Below are 19,065 nucleotides of genomic sequence, written 5' to 3'. Positions count from 1 at the left end.
AGGAGGAGGAGAGTTTGGCAAAACTAATTTAATTCATAAAAAGCAGTGTGCTGTAAAAAATACCAACCTGTTCAGACTTCAGGAGAAACAGAAAGTTTGACACATTAAAGTAAAAGAGGAACTCTGTCTTCATGTTGGTCCTGCAGTCACATTATTAAATAAAGTAAGAACAGTGTAATGATCTCAGGTACAGAGCTGAAGGAAAACTTGCTGTGGCTGCATGTGGGATTCAATTTAAATCACTTCAATTAACACAAACTGGTCTTTACAGACTCTATGAAGTCCAGATTATCGTATCATTATTCATCTCTGAGGAGGGGCTTAATACATTATTTGTGCTGTAAGTGATCATTGTTTCAAACTGCATCGCCAAATCACACAAGGTGCTTCAGTTATGGAGGAAAACATAATCCTGCGAGAATCACACACACACACACACACACACACACACACACACACACACACACAGATGCTCACACACACACACACAGGAGAGCACGGAGGACCATGTTATCTGATCCTGTTCACACTGGCTGGCAGTGATGACACCTTATTGAACGTACAGTTGTGGATTCTTGTTCTCTTCTTGTTGCTTTTCAAACACGCAGTTGTGCATTCTACGTTCAAAAGGTCTGTTTGAAAACTCACCTGGTTTCTATTTGACTATTCCAGTTTACATATCTGTACTTCATTCCTTCTCTATCACAGTCCTGTTGAATGAGATGTATTTATTTGATCTGCAGTGTGATGATGATGACAGAATGTTTCAGCCCAGTGATAAGTCCCTTCAGGAGAAAATGAGATCATAAATCATCGATCAGTGTCTCATGTGTCTCACTTTTTCTGTCCAGAGATCAAACTGGGATGAGTGCAGGGAAACTGTTCTGACAGCCTGACGGACAGGAGAGATTTTAAACCTCTATTACACTCTGATACGGGCTGAATGAACTGTATGAGTGAACGCTGAAGGAAAGAGGGTTTGTTGACGCAGGAATCACAACACGTGAAACCATTACGTCATCTCAGAGTCCACCTATGTTTCATGAATATACTCTAAAAGAATAGATGAACAGCTGACTGTCTCCTGTCACTACAAAGATCCAGATCCAGATCCAGATCCAGATCCAGCAGGACATGAAGGAGCTGATGTGAAACTGTGTTTCTGTTTCTGAAAGTGTTTACAGAAAACATTACTCAACTTTGATTTAGTTTGAAGCTCTGAAAAGAAAGAGCACTGTCTTTAACCTGAGAGACGCTCAGAGACTGACCGTTGAGACATATACACACCAACACACACACGCACGCACGCAGAGAGAGAGAGAGAGAGAGAGAGAGAGAGAGAGAGAGAGAGAGAGAGAGATAAGGCTAGGTGATTTCCTGTAAATTGAGGAGGTCAAAGTCCTTCTGATTATGTGATTCAGATTTATTGCAGTGGGGGAGGGAACGATGAAGGTGCAGGTGTTCTGGCAGGTCAGTCTCCATTTTGAGTTCCAGACCAGAGCAGGAGTCTGAGCGTGGTGAGTGTTAATCCAACATTTGTAGCATTTCTCTTCTAAAGTCTCAGAGTAAGTTTTTTCTATAGACTGTATAAATTATGGACGTAGTCTCCGTGACGTCACCCGTGTGTTCCTGAGCGCTGTTTTGAAGACAATCGTCATCAGTGGCAGCCATATTAGAAATGCTGAACTCAACCTAACTTAGTGTGATGTAAAGAGGCGGGGTTTGAGCCTCCTCGCCAACAGCTATGTGTTCCCGCCTGTCAGTCTAGTCAGTCAGGGAAATCAAGAATCAATACAGCAGTCACATAACATTGTGGATGACAAGCAGAAATGAATAAAGAGGGTGTTTTGAATGGCAAGTTCAGCTTTAAAGCACTGCCACTGCCTGGTTTTCTGGACAAGAAACATTTACTGTCGATGTGAATTCAGTAACCACCGGAGTACGTCGAGTCTCAAATACAACTTGCTGGCCAAGCATACAGGGGCAGCAGAGAGCCCCCTCCCCCACGCCACATGAAGAGCACGTTGGAAAGTTTGCAACGGAGACGCATGGACAATGCATCTGTTGTTGTGATGCATGAGCTCAATCACTTTTTGTTGAGCTGCTTAAAAAAACAGAATGTTTACTTAGTTGGATATTACATGGTGGTAGTATTACTAAGTAATGTTACATTCAGGTAAAAATGCCCTTCCAGCATATTTTTTGAGCATGCAGTACCTTTGATGTTGTGTGGCAATTGTTCTGGACAGTATTTATCATTGTTTTGGATTGCTGCAATACTAATAAACATGCATTTGCATAAAACAAGCATATTTGTCCACTCCCATGTTGATGAGAGTATTAAAAACATGAAAATTATCCCTTAAAGGTACATTTAGAACGGATAAAAAAGAAATGTGCGATCAATTTGAGATTAATCGCCAGTTAACTATGGACAATCATACTATTAATTGCGATTAAATATTTTAACCGATTGACAGCCCTACTTATAGAGAAATGGAGAAATTAGCTACGTAGACCGAAGCCGTTTTTTGAACCAGGATGTAAACATGTTTATTAATTCTGCAAAGATCGTCTTCTTTGAAATGGTGTCTATGTGGTTTCTGGTGTTTCTGCAGCCAGCCTCAAGCAATGCTCGATGAACTGCAGTTCGTAACACTTCCGCATGGGCTTCATATTTTGAGACCGGAGGTTGCCGCTTGGTTTAACCTCTAAGACTGACTCTCAGTAGAGTTTCCTTGACCCAGCTGTGTCTCTGAAGAGTGACTGGTCCAAAGATCATCCTATGAACTTCAGCACTGAACCTGGACCTTCAGACCCACAGTAAGAACACATTATGTTACCTTTAAATTACCATCCACGTTCTCTGGTGATTTTTATGTTAATATGTAACATCACTAAAAGTTGTGTTCCATTCAGAGTACAAGAAACTGTTAATCGTCCTCATCGTGAGCAGTAGTTATAAATCTTATTCAGGATCATCGTCTTCAGTGAATTCTTCAATGATAGATGTGAGAAGACTGAAGTGTTGGTTTTTACAGCGTTCAGCCTCATGGACAGAGAGTCGTGTGAGCTGTAGGTGGAGGAGCATGAATGTGTAGTGTCCACTAAACAATGCTGAAACTAAGAGGCTTCAGACGGCAAAGTAAAGCACTGAGAGTTCACTGAATATAGAGTGCATTGGTATATACCTCAAAGTTTCATAGGAGTTAAATAACAGGGTTAAACTTTAATGGCTTCCTTCTGACTGCAGATACGGCCTGCCAGCGTACAGGACTCACAGACCTCAACGGACTCTGTTAATGATTGATGGATTATTGTTTATTTTGCATTAATGGTCAGTCGAACTTCTGCTTCTGTGTTTGCATTCAGCGTTGATCTGATAGATGGATATTTTACTGCTGACTACAAATTGCCTTTCATAAGGGTTATAAAGACTACCTTGAACTTTTCACCTTGACACATCCTTGTAGCTCAGGACAGTTTTTTCTAATCGGCAGGTAAATACACCTCCAATGCCCATAAAAGGTAATGAGGCAGCAAAGCGGTGTGAAAACACACTGAGAAGAGAAGCAGAGAGAAGTCAGAGAAGCTACATAAAATCTAAAAGTGATTACGCACTCACCTCAAAATGTGAGAAATACTTTAGCAGATCTAGAAATGATCAGATTTGATGTATTTAACAGCTTAAGAGGTGGCTATAAATCATTGAGAGTTTTTTAACTGACAGATAAAACGGTATCACTCACTCAGAGAACACCGTCATCAGAGAACAGAGCGGACTCGAAGGACAGAAAGAAAACAGTCAGATACTTAGATACTTGATTCAGTTTGACTGTTTTACAGCTGCTGCTGGGAAACAAAAGCTCATCACAGATTTGTTGGTGAGTGTTAATCCAACATTTGTATCATTTCTCTTCTAAAGTCTCAGAGTAAGTTATCTCTCTGTGAACTGGAAAGGAACGAAAGGAACTCCGTCCTGATGTCTGTGTGTGTTCCTCTCTCAGTGAGTGTTTGTGTTTAACCTCTCAGATTGACTTCAGACCAGAACATGAGTGTTCGTTTAGAGGAAGAGGAGGACAGAGCAGAGTCTCCTGGACCCAGCTGTGTGTCTCTGAAGAGTGACGAGTCCGAAGATCTTCCTCCAGACATCAGTAATGAACCCGGACCCTCAGACTCACAGTAAGAGAACTTATGGTCCCATCAGTTTCTAACCATGTGTTCTGTTGATTTAAATGTTTCTAGATTTAAATTTCTAAAAGCTGTGATTCAATCTAAGCAGAGTGAAACACACTTTAAAGTATCTTTGGTAAAAACAGCAGCAGTTTAAGAGTTTATTGAAAAGTCATCAGGTCATTCAGTCGTTTGTTTTTAGAAGGATTCATGTGACAAAAATGAAAATGTGTTTGTGTTTGCAGATTTCAGTCAAACAGATGGAGAGCAGAGTCCGAAGAGAATCCTCTAGTCTTCAGTAATGAACCTGGACCCTCAGACTCACAGTAAGACTCTGAAGCTGTCTCCACCGTAGACTGTATAAAATATAGACGTAGTGTCCGTGACGTCATCTGTTCTTGAATGCTGTTTGAAGCCAATCGATGGCGGCAGCCATATTGGAAATGCGGAACTCAACCAGGCTTAGTGTGACGTAAAGGGCGGAGTTTGAGCCTCCTAGCCAACAGCTATGTGTTCCTGACAGGAAGTCAAGTCAGTCATGTCCTTATTTGGGCAAAAACTTGTAATGTTAATATCTTCTGAACCGATGCGTTATTAAAAAATCCCCCCCCCCCCCCCCACCCCCATACAGTGTGTGTCATTAGAGAGATTAGCTACGTAGGGCCAAGCTGTTTTTTGAACCAGGCTGTAAACATGTTTATTAATGCTGCATAGATTGTCTTTTTCCCATTCATGTCTATGTGGTTTCTGGTGTTTCTGCAGCCAGCCTCAAGGGGATTCTCAATGAATTACAGTTTATAACACTTCCGAATGGGCCTCATAGTTTGAGACCAGAGGTTGCAGCTTGGTCTCCACATGTACTCCTGAACGTTTGTAGAAAATGTCAGGACAGCTGAAACCCCTGAAGTCTTTGTGGGTTGCTGGTTCTGGTCTGTCCCTCAGAGCGGGGAGTCTTCCTGTCTGACAGGAGGAGAGGGACCTCAGTGAATCAGTCAGGGACATCAGCTCTCTTCAGATGAAGGTCTGACTGTGAAGCAGCTGCAGAGCGTCAGACAGGGTGAGGTTTGTGTTTAGAACTAGTTCCAGGAAGGCCGGTCTGTGATTTCTGAAACAGTCAGAGAAGAAAAGCAGATGATTCACTTTGATGAAACTCGGAGGGTTCAAATCAAACAGACATCACAGACTGAAGGCTGAATTCAGACACAAAGGAACCAGACTTGAACTTCCCTCATGGTCTTCTTCTGGATCATGTTTGTTCAATCTTCATCTTTTTCAGCATCAGTCAACAAATTATTGAGGACATGTCTTCACAGGGGGAGGGAGAGGAGTCCTGTCTCTGTGGACGAGCAGCCGTCCTGCTGTGCTGTGTGTCAGGACGTCTTGAAGGATCCGGTCTCTACCAGCTGTGGACACTGGTTCTGCAGACAGTGCCTCACCTCATACTGGGACCAGTCTGGGTCACCAGGAGGCTCCTCCTGTCCCCAGTGTGGAAACAGGTCCAGAACAGGACCTGGACCTGATACAGCCAGTCAGACCAGCCCTGCACAAAGTAAGACTGTCCCCCTGTGTGTTTCTGTGATCCAGTCTGAAAACAGCAGCTGTCACACAGCACAAAGAGTTTTATGATCATCATTTCAGACCCAGTGAAATGTAACCTGATGGTTTTTCTGCTGCAGCAGATCTCTGCTGTTTATCATTGGATCTGTGTTCTTCTTTCAAAGAGAACTCAAACCCAGAAGAGTTCATGTGGATCAGGTTTTGGGTTTATGAGGGGGCCCTCTGTCTTTACAGTCACTGTGTTCTCTCTCTGCGTGTTGGTTCTGTTTGCACAGACGGACATAGAGAGCGATATGGACTCTGTGCAGATCTTTCTTATTGATCAGGTGATGAAAGCATCACTTCATCTTCAAACAGTCCTTGTTTCTCTCTCTCTGATTAGTCTTTCTAGAGCCTGGTGGTCTGCAGGAGGTTTTAAAGGAACATAAGATCAGTCTGAGGAGGAGATGTGAACGTGTGACTGAAGGAAGTGATGAAACAGGAAGTAGAACCCTCCTCAACAGGATCTACACTGAGCTCTACATCACAGAGGGACAGAGTGAAGAGATGAATACCCAACATGAGGTGAGCCAGCTGGAGACCGCCTCCAAGAAGAAGATCCTCCAGGACACTCCCATCAAGTGCCAGGACATCTTCAGAGCCTTACCTGGTCAACAGGTACCCATCAGAGTGGTTCTGACAGTCGGCGTTGCTGGTGTTGGAAAAACCTTCTCAGTGCAGAAGTTCACTCTGGACTGGGCAGAGGGCTTGGAGAACCAAGACCTCAGTCTGGTGGTTCTGCTTTCATTCAGGGAGCTGAACTTGATCAGAGATAAGCGGTACAGTCTCCTCCAGCTGCTCCATGATTTCCATCCAACATTACAGAAGGTCTCAGCAGAGGCGCTGGCTGTCTGTAAACTGGTGTTCATCTTTGACGGCCTGGACGAAAGCAGACTGTCTCTGGATTTCAACAACACTCAGGTTGTGTCTGACGTCACACAGAGCTCATCCATAAACCTGCTGTTAACAAACCTCATCCAGGGGAATCTGCTCCCCTCAGCTCTGGTCTGGATCACTTCTCGACCCGCAGCAGCCAATCAGATCCCTCCCTCATGCGTTGACAGGGTAACAGAAGTCCGAGGCTTCACTGACGCCCAGAAGGAGGAGTACTTCAGGAAGAGGTTCAGTGATGAAGATCTGTCCAGCAGAATCATCTCACACATCAAGACCTCCAGGAGCCTCCACATCATGTGTCAGATCCCGGTCTTCTGCTGGATCACTGCTACAGTTCTGGAGCATATGATGAGCACAGAGCAGAGAGGAGAGCTGCCCAAGACCCTGACCGACATGTACTCACACTTCCTGCTGGTCCAGACCAAGAGGAAGAGGAAGAAGTACGCTGAGGGTCCTGAGACCAGTCCTCAGGAGCTGATGGAGGCTGACGGGGAAGTTCTCCTGAAGCTGGGCAGGCTGGCGTTTGAACATCTGGAGGAAGGAAACATCATGTTCTACCAAGAAGACCTGGAGCACTGTGGTCTGGATGTCACAGAGGCCTCGGTGTACTCAGGACTCTGTACACAGATCTTCAAAAGAGAGTATGTGATCTTCCAGAAAACAGTCTACTGCTTTGTTCATCTGAGCGTTCAGGAGTTTCTGGCTGCAGTCTACATGTTCCACTGTTTCACAACCAGGAACAAAGCAGCACTGAAGGAACAAGACAGGAGCAAAGCAGCACTGGAGGAACAAGACAGGAACACAGCAGCACTGAAGGAACAAGACAGGAGCAAAGCAGCACTGGAGGAACAAGACAGGAACACAGCAGCACTGAAGGAACAAGACATGAACACAGCAGCACTGGAGGCTTTACTGGGGAAACAACACAAAGTTTCAACTCTTGAAGACCTCCTGAAGGGAGCTATGGTGAAAGCTCTGAGAAGTAAAAATGGTCACCTGGACCTGTTTGTCCGCTTCCTTCATGGACTCTCTCTAGAGTCAAACCGGAGACTCTTAGGAGGCCTGCTGGGTCACACAGACAACTGCCCAGAGATGATCCAAAGAGTCATCAACAACCTGAAGAAGATGAACAGTGGTAAGATCTCTCCTGACAGAAGCATCAACATCTTCCACTGTCTGACGGAGATGAACGACCTCTCAGTCCATCAGGAGATCCAAGAGTTCCTGAAGTCAGAGACCAGATCAGAGAGACTCTCTGTGATCCAGTGCTCTGCTCTGGCCCACATGCTGCAGATGTCAGAGGAGGTTCTGGATGAGTTAGATATGGAGAAGTACAGAACATCAGAAGAGGGTCGATGGAGACTGATTCCAGCTGTGAGAAAATGCAGGAAGGCTGTGTAAGTTTATCTGAGATCAACATGATGAATCAGTGTGATGTAATAGTTGAGATATAAAAATATACACACTCTGAAATCATTCTGACTCCTGAGATAGTGATCCACGTGTTTATTCAAAGATGATGTATTTTGTCCCTGATGTTTTTTAGATGTTTCAGACTCTGTGATATTTCTGTCACATTTTGTTCAAACAGGAAATGATCGACTCAAATATAACGTGTCCTCTCTTGTTAAAACTCAATTTATTGCAGACTTACAGAATGTTGGCTCACAGAGACTCACTGTGAAGTTGTGGCCTCTGCTCTGAAGTCCAACCCCTCCCACCTGAGACACCTGGACATGACTAACAACTATGAGCTGAAGGAATCAGGAGTGAAGCTTCTGTCAGCTGGACTGAAGAGTCCTCACTGCAGACTGGAGACTCTGAGGTCAGTTCACTGTCTGAAGCTCATTCTGGTTTTTGTTCAGGTTTTGTTCAAATCTTTTTCTGAGTTTCATATTTTTTGTTTGTGCATTTTGGTAGTTTTCATGAAACTTAAAACTGAAAACAATTAGGATTAGGTCGTTGTAATGTTGTGATACACATTTAAAACATGAACTCATCTGATTGCATAATGAATGAATTTTTATCTTCATCGTTTATTTTTTATTCAGATTGATATCCTGCAGTTTGTCAGAGATCAGCTGTGATTATCTGGCCTCTGCTCTGAAGTCCAACCCCTCACATTTAATTGAACTGGAGCTGAGCTACAACAAGCTGCAGGATTCAGGAGTGGAGCATCTGTGTGGTTTTCTGGAGAGTCCACTCTGCAGACTGGAGACTCTGAGGTCAGACACCAGTTTGACTTTAGTGCTGAGATGAATTTGATGTGAAAGTTGTGTTGACATTAAACTGCAGATATAATGCTGATATTCTACTGATCCACTCTGAGCATCTCAATGTTAAAGGTGATTTTTCTTCTTCTGAGTTTTAGTCTGATGACAGAGGCAGAACGATGTTGATCTTCAAATTTCAAACCTTAATATAGGAAGAAAAATCCTCCACTTGATAATTCCCTCAGAGCCTCTGAATCAGCTTCTATGTCTTTTTGAAGTAGATGCTGGATTCACCCTCAGACTCTCAGCCTTTTAGTAATCAATGACTTGAGATATTCCAGGAATCGTTTCAGCCCTAGATGTCATTAACATGAAGCTGTCCAAGTTTAAGAGGAGAAGTTTCTCCATTTTATTGAAGTAGAAGCTCGATGTCATTAACATGAAGCTGTCTTAAAGGACACGTCCGTGTTTTTAAAGTGAGTCTCAGTATAATACTGGGGTTCATATGAACGTTCAGAGAGTTGTTGGTGTGTGTCATCATTCCTTCTGTCTTCACTGTCTGTGAAGCAGCCCCTTCAGAACCTGAATACAATACAGGGTCACCCTGAAGCATGTGGGCCCATTTTAGAGTGTCCTTTTATTGGGATCAGACCAACACACACCTAAGTACTAACCCTGATATTTAACCAGCATCTTGATACAGCACACCTGTTAGGTGGAGGGAGGATTGGGTTTGGAGTCTCATATTTAATCTTCTTTAACTCTGAAGAGATTATTGAACACTGAATGATTTCTGAACTTACATCATTTATTTTTTATTCAGATTAAAGGGCTGCAGTTTGTCAGAGATCAGTTGTGCTTCTCTGGCCTCTGCTTTTAAGTCCAACCCCTCCCATCTGAGAGAGCTGGACCTGAGAAGAAACAAGCTGCAGGATTCCGGAGCGGAGCATCTGTGTGGTTTTCTGGAGAGTCCTCAATGCAGACTGGACACTCTGAGGTCAGTTCACTGACTCTGTTGTTACTGTTGGTCTGGTCTGTGAATGTTTTGGTGACGTTTGGATGATGTCTGTTGAAGGCTGACATTATGATGATCCTCAATAACAGAATGACAAAGTCTCTGTATTCATTTGAGGTCAAATATCATTGATTAGGACGTTGTAATGTTAAGCTACACCGTTAAAACATGAACACATCTGATTGGTTAATAAATACATTTTTGTCTTTCTTTATTTTTTGTTCAGGTTGAGGTGGTGCTGGTTGTCAGAGATCAGCTGTGCTTCCCTGGCCTCTGCTCTGAAGTCCAACCCCTCCCATCTGAGAGAGCTGGAGCTGAGTGACACCAACCTGCAGGATTCAGATATGAAGCTTCTGTCTGATCTTGTGGAGAGTCCCCTCTACAGACTGGAGTCTCTGAGGTCAGTACAGTGTTGTGGTCCGTTCATGCTGGTTTCAGCTGTAATGTATTAAACACATTTCGTCTCACAGCAAAGACAGTTTCTTTCTGTAAACCTCCAAACTTCTCAGCAGCTGCTCTCCTCAGTGAAGCTGTGAGAGGATGATGGCGGGCTTCAAGAAGCTCGTTGTGATCCTGTCTCTGAGTCGACTGTTGTGTTGAGTGTTTCTGCCTCGTCACTGTCAGAGTCTGTTGATATGTTCTTTTTCATCCTCCATCTTTAAACAGCGCTGTATCCCATGCTGTGTTCCATTCAGTGTTTACACGTTCAAGTTCATGTAAGTTACCCGGTATATGTCATCTACTCCATGCTCTCTCACTGGAGATTCAGGAGAGTCGGCTCTGGTCCAGGAGCTCTCTTAGCTTCTTCAGTCTGATGGAGAAGCAGCTGTGGTCAGCTCCCACCATGAAGAACATCTCACTCTGTGGAAACACCAGGGGAAACTAGCTCATGAGCAGAGTCTGAATGAGCCACCAGGTGTTGACTTTAGCTTGGAGAAGTTAGCCTCTGTAAAGCCCTCACTCCTCTCCAGCTCCACCCTCTGTCTACATGTGCTCACTTTGGGCTCCAACAAGACGACATGGTGGATTTTAGAGTCCATGTTCACAGTGGAGGATACGTTGGTGGACGTCACGTTAGCTTCCTCCATTGTTTCCACAGTCTGTGGAGTAAACACTGATTCATGACCTCTGCTGTCCGTCTTCTTCTCTCCTTAGCTGGAGGTGATCTCAGTGAGAGAGGAGATGATCCAGAGAGGATGAAGCAGCAGCAGCCTGTGTGAGGAGAGGCTCTGACTGGACCGTGTCACTGGGAGGAAGAGGAAGAGGAGAGCTTCATCCAGCAGTAACTGACTGAGGAATCACAGCAGGTGGAGGTGGCTGTCAGTGCTGCAGTCTGCTCTGAGATCAGCTCCAGTCTCAGAGACAGTGTAAGGTCCAGCATCATCAGAGTGTGTGTGGACGGCTCTGTCCTTCTACACACTGAGACTCCTCACCTCCTTCTGCTGCATACTCAGCCCCCTCCTCCACCTGGAACCTGGAACCTGATTGTGATGAAAATGTTTTGATAACTGTTTCCATATTGATCATCACTGATCTCTTTCCCTGTATATATTCAGAAAATGTTTCCAGTTTGGAGGGTAACTTCAGAGTTCATGCATTAACATGCTCTCTCTTGTTTATCACTCGTTTTTAAGGCTGCATTCTTTCTGAAGAGAATCAAAAGAGAATAAAGCAGAGTCACGTGTAGCTTAGCTTATTTCTACAAAAACTCTAGGTCCTGAATCCTGAGCCATGATTGGCTACTAGCCTCGTCAGAGGCAGCACAATATAAGACACGCCGGTATCTAAGACGTAGTTTGTATTTGGGGTGAAAAGGGTTTGAGCTGTCTTCTTGTGTGTAGAACTCCTTTGCTTTCAACCAAGTCCACAATGTGCAGTTTTTGTTTACGCCATCGTGCTAGTTAACGGTACGCTGGTTGACCTGGAGTTCAGTTTAGTTCTTAAAAATGTATATATTGCATTCTTGTTAGCTTTGTAAAATCCGACCTGCTAAATCTGATTGTGAACACGGTCTCATTAAAGCTGAATATGAGCTCACTACATGTCTGTATTTGGTTCCTTGCTTGCAGATCACTGAGTCACTCATGCAGCTTTGTCTCTGAGCAGATGATTTGAGTCTTTTGGATCATTTGCTCTCCGTGCTCTGCTTATTGGTGTTTTAAAGATTCCCTCTCAGCCATCTGAAGCTACATCTGGGATAATGAAATCATCTCAATGAGGCTTTATCACATTAATTTTCAGGTCACTTATCAAAAGAGCATTTGTATGAGGTTGACACACACGGCTCCGTCTCTCCTCTGAGGGAGCTTTCATCCTGTTTCTGCACACTGAAGGATTTAGATTATGCTAATAGATTGGCTTTTCCTGTTCTATTTGATAAGAGGAACTTCAAAGTGTCGGGATTCTCGCTGAGATCATATGTGACTGCTTTTAATTTCAGAATGGGAAAGCTTCAGCTTCAAAGAGCAGGTATTTCCTGAGTCAATTAGAGACAGCTCTGAGTCCTCCCGGCAGACGAGGGAGGGATGTGATGGTCTGAGATTACATAGCATGTTAAAATCTGGACACGCGTGTCCCTTGTTGTTTGTGCATCACCAAAGAGCGCATACGAGCATCAAGATGGATGAAGTCCTGAATGTCCAACCCTTACTCTAACTCCTATCCCTAATGTCACGTTCACACCAAACGCAAATTTTTACTTAATATGTGCGTCAAATTCTTGTGAGTGCCCAAGAGGGGAGGGGTTCCCTTCAAATGCCACTCCAGTCTGTCGTCATCAAACAAGGTTGAGCTCGACTACATTGAACAGGGAAGTGGGTTATGTTGAAGGGGGCGGAGCTAACTTCCTAGTATGACCGATAGCTGGAATCAAGTGACAGACATCTTAGCAGGTCGAGTCACAGAGTTCAGGGAAGCTGCATAGAGATACAATCAATGTGTCTCATATATTCCAGATGAAGGAACCTCCATCGGTCCGTATGCAGAGGTGTCAAGTAACAAATACAAGTACAAATACTTTGTTACCTTACTTAAGTAGACATTTTGGGTATCTATACTTTACTGGAGTAATTATTTTTCAGCTGACTTTTAACTTCTACTCCTTACATTTTCATGCAATTATCTGTACTTTCTACTCCTTACATTTTAAAAACAGCCTTGTGTGACGGCCATAGGCCTGGGTCTGTGTGTTTTCCTGCCTCTGCTTTCCCCTTTCAGGTCCTCCTGGCGTGCCTGCCCCTCCCAGCTCGTTTAGGGATTGGCTACACCTGCTTGGTGCCCTTAAAAGCTGGAGGAATCAAAGATGGCTCTCTCTCTCTCTCTCCTGAAGGCTGGTGCCTGCCAGGCACCCTCTTTTGTTTTCCTTTTGTGATTATGTTGAGTTTAGCTTTTGGTTACCTTTCACACATAGCGTTAGTTAGCACACATAGTCGCACAGCACCCAACACCCTCACCACACTACTGATAGCTGACTTCACCATTAGTTTTCCGTTGTTAATAACTATTAATAAAATGATTTACTAATTTAAAAGCTGTCGCTGTGGGGACCTCCCTTCCTTGGTGAGCTCTTAAACGAGCTGGGCGTAACACTTGTTACTCCTGTTTCACTTCGGCTTGTCAACGTTCAAAAAAACACATTTATGTACATTGACATTCCAATAAAGGCTGTTGATAACATGCCTGGGAAGTTTGACTTTTTGCACCATTACATACTTATAGGCAACGAGTCATCATATCTTCTGCTCCATGAAACACGGTAATGCTCAGTAGTACACATATATGGTTCTTTATGGTTCTGCCGGGGCGGCAGTAGCTCAGTCCATCGGGACTTAGCTTGGGAACCGTCCCAGTATGGACGAAGTTTGGCAAGTGGGCTGGAGGCTGGAGAGGTGCTGGTTCACTTGCCTGGGCACTGCTGAGGTGCCCTTGAGCAAGGCACCAAACCCCCAACTGCTCGGGTTGCGCTGGTTGATGGCAGCATCCTCACTCTGACATCTCTCCCTAAGCATGTTCACTGCATGTGTGTGCATTTGTATGTATATGCCAAAAAATAAAAAACTGTATGTGTAGCATGTCCAAAATAGCATGAGTGAAAAACTGAATTTCCCACCTGGGGATCAATAAAGTGCCTTTCTTCTTCTAATGTATTTGCATTGTACGAAAATGCTTTCATTTCCAATGGGCATAAATGCGGCTGATTAACATATTAATATAACATTATACTCATTATGACCTTTAGAAAAATGAGTTTTTTTGGGAGGTGGGGTAGTGCACTATAGGCCCCTGTCATTTTGCATTTTTTTCCCCTTACATTACTTTTACTTTCATATTAGTAGCTTTGAAACCAGAACTTTTACACTTTTACTTGAGTAAAAAAACTTGAGTTGATACTTCAACTTCTACAGAAGTCTTTTTAAACCCTAGTATCTATACTTCTACTTGAGTAATTAATGTGAATACTTTTGACACCTCTGTCCGTACGTCACATCATACTGTACATCACCAAAGGATCTGCATGCTGATTGGCTATCCCAGCATTAATCATTCACTGGAGTTCAGATTGTTCAACTCTCGTAAATAAGCAAATTCACTTCATCTGTTCCGCTCGACAAGACCTCTTGTCTGCTCGTGTCTTTTTTGATTTGATTTGATTTGATGTCTTTATTTCCAACATGTAAAAGTAAAATAGAAAAAAAAAACACAACCAGGAGCAAAGCAGCACTGGAGGAACAAGACAGGACCACAGCAGCACTGGAGGAACAAGACAGGACCACAGCAGCACTGGAGGCTTTACTGGGGAAACAACACAAAGTTTCAACTCTTGAAGACCTCCTGAAGGGAGCTATGGTGAAAGCTCTGAGAAGTGAAAATGGTCACCTGGACCTGTTTGTCCGCTTCCTTCATGGACTCTCTCTGGAGTCAAACCGGAGACTCTTAGGAGGCCTGCTGGGTCACACAGACAACAGTCCAGAGATGATCCAAAGAGTCATCAACAACCTGAAGAAGATGAACAGTGGTAAGATCTCTCCTGACAGAAGCATCAACATCTTCCACTGTCTGACGGAGATGAAAAAAAAAAAAAAGCATACAAGTAGAAAAGAAGAAATAGTCATACAAACAAACAAGAAAAAAAAGAAATAGTTATACAAAATAATCTAAAATCAATCAGCTCCATTAGCAAGCACTGAAACAATTTACTGTACATGTGCGAAAAGGAGTAGGAAGAAGTTAAAACTTATCTAATCCTACCCCTTCATTCACTCTTTACTTTGACTTTACATGAAGCCTGAAAATCTCAAATTTGAAGACTTTTGTGCATGTGGGATTTTTTTGAGGTGTCCAGGCGTAGAGGTAATTTTCTATACTAGTGCATAAAATATGAAAAAAGTCTGTTCTTACTTTGTTTAGGCATTTGTGTTTTTATCATTTATCTATCATCATATTAAATACTCCACATTTCTTTCCTTTCCCCAGGAGCGTTTCTTTTTATCTTAGCAAACAGAGTAATGTCCAGGTGAGGTGAACTCCACAGGCTCTAATCTCAGGTGCCGGTGAAGCGTCCTCCTGAGGGCTCAGAGGATGAATCATCAATAAAAACGGGTCAGATCTGCTCAAGGCTAACACTCAGCCCTGCTTTCTTTTTTATCTCTGCCTCATTGAGCATTCAGAGGAAGCTGACACATACATCATAACACACACAGATGTTGGTCACACACACCTGCAGTCATCTCTCAACACTTGTTGTCTTTCCTCCCGCTCTGTTAGCTCACGAGGAAGCTACTAGCACATTCAGCTGCTGACGCTCGGTATCTGTATGCAGAGTCTCAGTGTGACATTTGGCTGAGAGATATGCTTGTGCAGCATGACATTATGACAGCCCTGACATTTCAGATCTTAATGTTGCACACGCTGTTTTGCATCATAATATATGTCTCTAAAATCATGAATCTTATTATCTCCACCGTCTTCCTAAATACCAACGTTTGACCTCAACTTTCAACACAAATAATGAGAATTTAAGAGCTCATTGTACGAGGAAATGTCTCTGATAAAAACAGCCGTGTCCTTTCTTTAGCCTGCTTTTTAAGAAAATAAAGACGCTGTGTGATCCAGAATATCAAGAGGACAAACCTTTTTTTTTTTATTACTGAGATTACTAGACCAACAACAACAACAACAACAAACAATTACAACACAGACACAGTTACAATAAACAACTAATTCAAAAGGAACAAAGGTTAAACAGAGATAAAGGAGACATAGTCAAATAATTAGTGATGAATAAAAAATAATGAAATACTATAAGACTTGGTTCTGGTGCTTCTCTGGCCTCATGTTTCTGTGAGGGGCTCTCAGTCCGGCCTCTCTCTGAGTTTGGTGAACTAATCAGCACGGTGCAGGGTCAGGTGTGTGTGCCTGATTGTCCCTGATTTGGAGCAGGTGGGGGAGGCTTATACATCCTCCTGGGCTCCAGTTCTCTGTGCTGACTCATTAGCTCACCTTCAGAGTTATTGAGAGGAGCTCTCCTGTGATCTCTGCATGTAGAGTTTTCCTAAGCGCCATAAATCCCTGAGAAAATACTAATTTCTAAACGGCCTGATACATACCTACTAATGTAGTGGGCAGTAGGTACTGCCTCCGGTGCATACTGTGAAATTTTCCCAAATCAGAAGAGAAGAAGAAGAAGAAGAAGAAGAAGAAGAAGAAGAAGCAGAAGAAGAAGCAGAAGAAGAAGAAGAAGAAGAAGAAGAAGAAGAAGAAGAAGAAGAAGAAGAAGAAGAAGAAGAAGAAGAAGAAGAAGAAGAAGAAGAAGAAGAAGAAGAAGAAGAAGAAGAAGAAGAAGAAGAAGAAGAAGAAGAAGAAGAAGAAGAAGAAGAAGAAGAAGAAGAAGAAACTTCATCCATACTGGGACTCGAACTGGCGACCCTTTGGTTCCCAAGCCAAGTCCCTATGGACTGAGCTACTGCTGCCCTATAAATACTGCATTTTGGCCAAATCAGCAAATACTGCTAAAGTAGGCGGTTTCGAATACAGCCTTAGTTGAAGCAGGGCGGGTCTTAACCCCAGTCTTTTGGTTTTCTTCTCTGGCAGCCCTTTTAGTTTCATTAAAAGGTTTTCCTGGGTCTCCCTCATATCTTGGTTCCAGCGATGGTTTAGTTTCTCTCTTATCATATTAACGCCTTCTTTAGTTTGGCTTTCCCCTCTCCCTCTGATCGCTTGTGATTTTTGTGGTTATTCCTTTTTTTGGATTAACTTTAAGAACCCCTGTGGTCCATACTTGCATCCAACATCTCCTCATCCTGACATTGTCAGCTCTGTTTGTTGCACTGTAGGTTCAATTAAAAACTGCTTCCTGTTTGAGGTTGAGGTTGGGGTCAGGTCGAAGCAGAAAACTTTAGGACTCTTAATCCGAAAAATCAAACAGAAAAGTAAAGCTTTAAAATTTTGCAGAAGGAACAAGAGTGCCTTTAAAAACAAGTGAAGAGATCTATGAATCTCTGACGGAGAGTTACCTCACAGAGCATGTAAACAGCATGTTTGATTGTGTCCACTTACAGAGGGAACAGTCTGTTGGCGTGAGAAAGCTTCTCTTGTATTCTGTTACAAGTCTTTAAATGACTCAGCTGTAATGCTGCAAACACACCAAGGGCATCTTTAATATCCTAACATATCCTCTTTATGACTGCATCTCATTAACGCTGCAGAACAGATGCTTTGTACTTTGCAGTTTCCTCTGCAGGCGAAACATCAATGTGTATTTCTTAAAATGTAAAGACAAAGCTCTGTTTCTTTTTTTACTTCTCAAGGACGTTCACACTTCTTCAGAGACATGCAGAAATCTTTATCTCTTCTGGAAACTTTCCTTCAGCTCCCCCGCACCCCGACCGGCTGAAAGCTTTTGGTCAACTGGACGAGGTAATCATTGATCAAATCAGGCCCGGCACCATCAGCCTCCACCGGCAGATTTACCGTCCATCACGATGGGTTTGGGAGGAGATGAGGTCTGAGTTCAGAGAGGGGAGCAGGGTTAGAGGAGACCCGATGGAGCGATTATCTGCCGGAGAGGAGTGATCAGGCGGTGATGAGCGATCGGACAGGGGCTGAGGGAGAGGCTGCAGAGGTTCATTACAGCCGCTTCATCTTGTGTTGTGCTGCTTTCAGCTGCATCTCCACCCAGGTCTGATCCCTCTGCAGCTCGGCTCTTATCTGCTTCTCTCCAATCAGACTCCATTCATGGATGGAGGCTGCTCAGGGGATGGAGGGGTTCAGACAGCAGCCTGATTACCTGACAGCACTGACTCGACCGGGGTCAGTCTGAACTCCACAAAGGTGTGAAATTATGCTGTCAAGACACTAAAACTGCAGGAGCTGCTAATGGAGGTAATGACGTACATTTATGAGACCACGCCATCTGATGAATATCTTACATTTATTCCAACCTTATTTTTCAAGTTCAGGCCGTCCTTTATAAAAACACTGTACACATCAAGAACAACATCCCCTCACATCTTACCAAACAAGTGAAGAGAATAACAGTGCTGAGGTTTAAATATCAGATTTTTTTATATGAGTTTTGCATACAGAGAGTTACTCTGAGCTTGGTTATTATTGTAGTTATCACCTTGTGCATGAACAAACAGAGAGGTGCCGCCTTCCTGCTGGAAGTTTCCCTGAGCTTCATTTAGTGAGTGTTTGAAGTGTTTTCAGGTTCAGGCTCTGCCCACAGCTAGATCTCCATTTTCAGCCTCTTCCACCTGAAAACTCTCTCCCTCTTTCCCGTGGAGTCAAAAGTTCCCTTGGAGCTCCAGGGATCCTGGCAGGGCGTCTCACTCTAATAAACTCATTTACTCCCTAAAATCAAGCTTCCGGTTTTTCCAAATGAAACCGATGGATGCCTGGAAGGTAAGAAACCAATCAACAGTCAGCAGTAATGAAAGCATTAGAGCATGCAGTTTGGAGGTAATGGACTCAAACTTGCAAAGCCTTCAACCATTAAAGTGAGATGATGCTGCTGACGCATGAAACATACAAACCTGTAGTCTGACAGGAAATCACATCATCTCTGGATTAAATTACACCCTTCATTAATGTCAATTAAAGAAAAACAAAACCTCTGCAGCCGTCACGTCCCACAAATCTGTTGACTCTGCTAAAGATGTAAGTGAGAGGTCTTCA

The 19,065-nt window shown here is 43.4% G+C and overlaps 1 protein-coding gene across 1 annotated transcript; it reads left to right on the top strand.

The window, feature by feature from the left end:
* The first annotated feature begins 2,711 nt into the window (after positions 1-2,711).
* On the top strand, positions 2,712-11,928 carry LOC117805852 (protein NLRC3-like). The gene is made up of 10 exons (XM_034674425.1): positions 2,712-2,823; positions 4,033-4,182; positions 5,230-5,235; positions 5,487-5,722; positions 6,122-8,060; positions 8,312-8,488; positions 8,715-8,888; positions 9,700-9,873; positions 10,118-10,291; positions 11,047-11,928. The coding sequence occupies exons 1-10, from the start codon at positions 2,786-2,788 to the stop codon at positions 11,054-11,056; spliced, it is 3,078 nt and encodes a 1,025-aa protein (XP_034530316.1). The 5' UTR covers positions 2,712-2,785; the 3' UTR covers positions 11,057-11,928.
* Positions 11,929-19,065: the final 7,137 nt, after the last annotated feature.

This window comes from Notolabrus celidotus, chromosome 22 (genome assembly GCF_009762535.1).
Source record: "Notolabrus celidotus isolate fNotCel1 chromosome 22, fNotCel1.pri, whole genome shotgun sequence".
Taxonomy (NCBI): domain Eukaryota; kingdom Metazoa; phylum Chordata; class Actinopteri; order Labriformes; family Labridae; genus Notolabrus; species Notolabrus celidotus.
Note: the sequence above shows the minus strand (reverse complement) of the source record. Positions and strands in the feature narration are given on the sequence as shown.